Source organism: Hylobates moloch, unplaced genomic scaffold (assembly GCF_009828535.3).
Source record: "Hylobates moloch isolate HMO894 unplaced genomic scaffold, HMol_V3 SCAFFOLD_3, whole genome shotgun sequence".
Taxonomy (NCBI): Eukaryota; Metazoa; Chordata; class Mammalia; order Primates; family Hylobatidae; genus Hylobates; species Hylobates moloch.
In genome coordinates, this window is record NW_026652278.1 from 32,668,379 (window position 1) to 32,671,797 (window position 3,419).

The 3,419-nt window shown below is 54.8% G+C and overlaps 1 protein-coding gene across 9 annotated transcripts in view; it reads right to left on the reverse strand.

Annotated features, from left to right (window-relative positions):
* LZTS2 (leucine zipper tumor suppressor 2) overlaps positions 1 to 3,419 on the reverse strand; it is a 61,653-nt gene that overhangs the window by 1,293 nt on the left and 56,941 nt on the right. For all 9 annotated transcript variants that reach the window (XM_032179934.2, XM_032179961.2, XM_032179942.2 and 6 more), the window contains 2 exons: positions 2,359 to 3,018; positions 771 to 1,028 (listed from right to left, as the gene is read on the reverse strand). In XM_032179934.2, the coding sequence (XP_032035825.1) occupies positions 771 to 1,028; positions 2,359 to 3,018 (918 nt within the window). The remainder of the gene's footprint in view (positions 1 to 770; positions 1,029 to 2,358; positions 3,019 to 3,419) is intronic.

Sequence of the window (3,419 nt, forward strand, 5' to 3'; positions counted from 1 at the left end):
CTGGGGGTGGGAGGAAGTGGGGAAGGATGGTGAGACAGGTTCTCCCGGGGGGACAGGCCCTGCGCATCATGCTGGGCATTTGGGAGAGAAGAGTCCATCTTTATCCCCATTTTACAGATGGAGACACTAAGGCAAGTCTAGTGACATGTCCAAGGTCATACAGTTAAGATGTGGCTTAAGTGGAAAGCAGACCTAGATCTTTTTGCTTCAAAGCTGGTGTCTTCAAAGCATCACAAGACACTGTGGAAGTACCACCAAGCCCCGGGGACTGGGGACTGGGGACTGGGTGCTGGCAAGTGCTGCAGGAGTGGGGGCAATGGAGGGCAGTGCCCAGGTGCCTGCTGGAGAGGTACCTACAGTGACTTGGTTAAGAGCTCAGATATTGGAGCCAGACTGCCTGGGTTCAGATTTGGGGCTTCAGCCTTTCTGGGCCTCAGTTTACTCACTCTAAAATGGGGAGACTAAGGGTAGCCCCTCAGTGTTGTTATAAGGATGAAATGATCTGTTCCATGTAACATGCTTAGAACAGTGCCTCCACACCACAAGCACCACATTCTTACTATTGGCTGGAAGCGTGGCTCCGTGCCACTAGACAAGGCCAACAAGGAGACCTCCCTCCGAGAAAGGGACAGAGGGGAACCTCATCTCACGGAGGTGAGGAAGGGGAGGACCTCTGGGGGTGGCAGGCTGAGGGAGGGTGCGGCTGGGCCCCTTTTTCCAGGGTTTCTCCCTGTGTGACCCTGCTCCCTGCCCCTCCCGGTCTGGCCCACCTCCCACTTGGTCTCCTCAAGCCTCGGCCCGAGCTCCCGCTGCTCCCGCTCCAAGGTGGCGCAGCGCCGCTCCAGCTGTTCGCGCTCCTGCAGCAGCTGTGCGAAGTCGTCCTGCAACTGCCGCTTCTCCTGCTGCAGCTGGAACACCTGTAGCTGCAGCAGCTGTTGGGCCCGCTGTGCCCGCTGTGCCTGGGCCGCACAGTCCTCTCGCAGGGCCTCACGCTCTCGCTGCCAGTGCCGCTGCCGCTCCTCGTATGCCTGCAGGCAAGAAGAGAGACCTGGCTCCTGGGCAGTTTTCCCAACTCCCCATTCAGTGTCTGCTCTGGCGGCCCACTTCCGAGGGCTCAGGAAGGGTGGATTCCATTGAACAACAATAGTAATTGCAACAACAATACTAACTGCTTTTATGATGATCATGGAAACAAACACAAGAGCAAGCAGACCAGGCTCGGTGGCTCACGCCTGTAATCCCAGCACTTTGGGAAGCCGAGGTGGGTGGATCACTTAAGCCAGAGTTCGAGACCAGCCTAGGCAACACAGCAAAACCCTGCCTCTCCAAAGAACAAAAATTAGCTTGGTGTGGTGGCGTGCGCCTGTAGTCTCAGCTACTTGGGAGGCTGGGGTGAGAGGACTGCTTGAGCCCAGGGGGTTGAGGCTACAGGGAGCTGAAATCGTGCCACTGCACTCTAGCCTGGGTGACAGAATGAGACCCCGTCTCAAAAAAAAAAAAAAAAAAGCAAGCACTTGGCCGGGTGCAGTGGCTCACACCTGTAATCCCAGCACTTTGGGAGGCCGAGGCGGGTGAATCACTCGAGGCCTGGGGTTCGTGACCAGCTTGGCCAACATGGTGGAAACCCCATCTCTACTAAAAATAAAAAATAAAAATAAAAATAAAAATAAAAAAAGGCAAGCATTTATATAGCACTTCCTAGGTACCAGGCATTAGTCTAATCACTTTATACCTTTTGCCTTATTTAATCCTCATAATAATCCTATGAAGCTAGAAATATCCTTATTATAGATGAAGAAATACAGGCTGAATAAAGTTAAGCAACTTGCTCAAGCCCAAAAACTAGTATTTGGCAGTGGGAGGTTTGAATCCATGCACTCTGACTCCTTTCCACCCCACAAGTTTTGTTTTTTGTTTTGAGATAGAGTCTTGCTCTGTCACCCAGGCTGGAGTGCAATGGTGGAATGTCAGTCCACTGTAACCTCCTCCTCCTCCTGGGCTCAAGTTATCCGCCCACCTCAGCCTCCCAAGTAGCTGGGACTATAGGTACATGCCACCACATTTAGCTAATTTATTTTTAGTAGAGATGGGGTTTCCCCATGTTACCCAGGGTGGTCTCAAACTCCCGAGCTCAAGCAATCCGCCCGTTTCAGCCTCCCAAAGTGCTGGGATTACAGATGTGAGCCACCACGCCTGGCTACTCCACAAATTAAACCAGACAACTGGTGGGGAGGGCAGGAGGGTCACAACTACAACTACCCAACCCCCCTTCCCTGCCAAAATGGAAATGCCCCTTGCATTCCCAGGGCCTTGGGATGTCCTGCCATGCCCCTTCCCCATCATTGCCTTTGACCACACCTGGCACATGGTAGCCTCATTCTTGTCCATACTGTCCCGCAGCTGCTGAAGCTCTGCCTCCCGGTCTCGGAGCTTTCCTTCCAGGACACAGTGCAGCAGGGCCTCGTCCGAAGGAGGTGGAGGTGGGGGTGGTGGTGAGCGCTCCCCACAGGAGCTGCTGTCAGGGGAGGCCCGGGTACCACTGCCCAAAAGCCCCCCAGCCACACGGCCCCCCAGGGAGCCTGTGCTCTTGCTGGAGGAGGACCGGCCACTGTCTGAGTGGGAGGGCCCAGTAGGGACCCCTCGGGCTGGCCCAGGCAGTGCCCCTCGCCCAGAGCCATGGGAAGGCAGGTGCCCGCCTGGGGAGCTGGTGGTTGGCTCGGCACCTCCGGTGCTGTAGGTGGGCAGGCTGGACAGTGAGTTTCGGCCAGAGTCGGATAGCGTCCCTGATGGGCAGCCACTGGCCCAGCCACTAAATGCCAGGGGTTTGTCAGCAGCTGAAGAGGAGGAGGAAGAAGAGGAGGAGGAGGCAGGGCCCCCAAACAGCTGCGTCAGGCTGCCCTGGCTCCCAGACAGCCCGGTGGCCCGAGGACCCATGAAGCTAGGCAGGGACGGAGCCCCTCGAGGTTTGGGCAGCACTGGCTTGAAGGCTGTTGGGCGGATCAGGATCTTCTCCATGTTCTGAAATGAGGTGCCATGTGACACTGGAGATGAGCTGCCCAATCTTGCAGAGCCCTTATGACACTCCCTGCCCTCCCATCTGGGGTCCCCAATGCCCATATATTCATAACAATTGCGGCCACTGATGGAGGTGGCCACCAGTGTCAGCTTTGTGTCAAGCAATTTGAAAGGTTTATCTCCATTATCTAAATATGATCACTATCCCCATATTAGAGAAGAGGAAATGGAGGCTCAGCGAGGTTAAAGGCCTTGCCCAAAGTCAAACGTATAACTGGTGCAGAATAACCAGAACGTAAGCAACTAGCACTTACTGCATACATGCTACATGCTAGGCACTATGCTATACATTATTTGACCTTCATGTCAGTTCTAGAAACTGAGGCTCAGGTTAAGTGACTTCC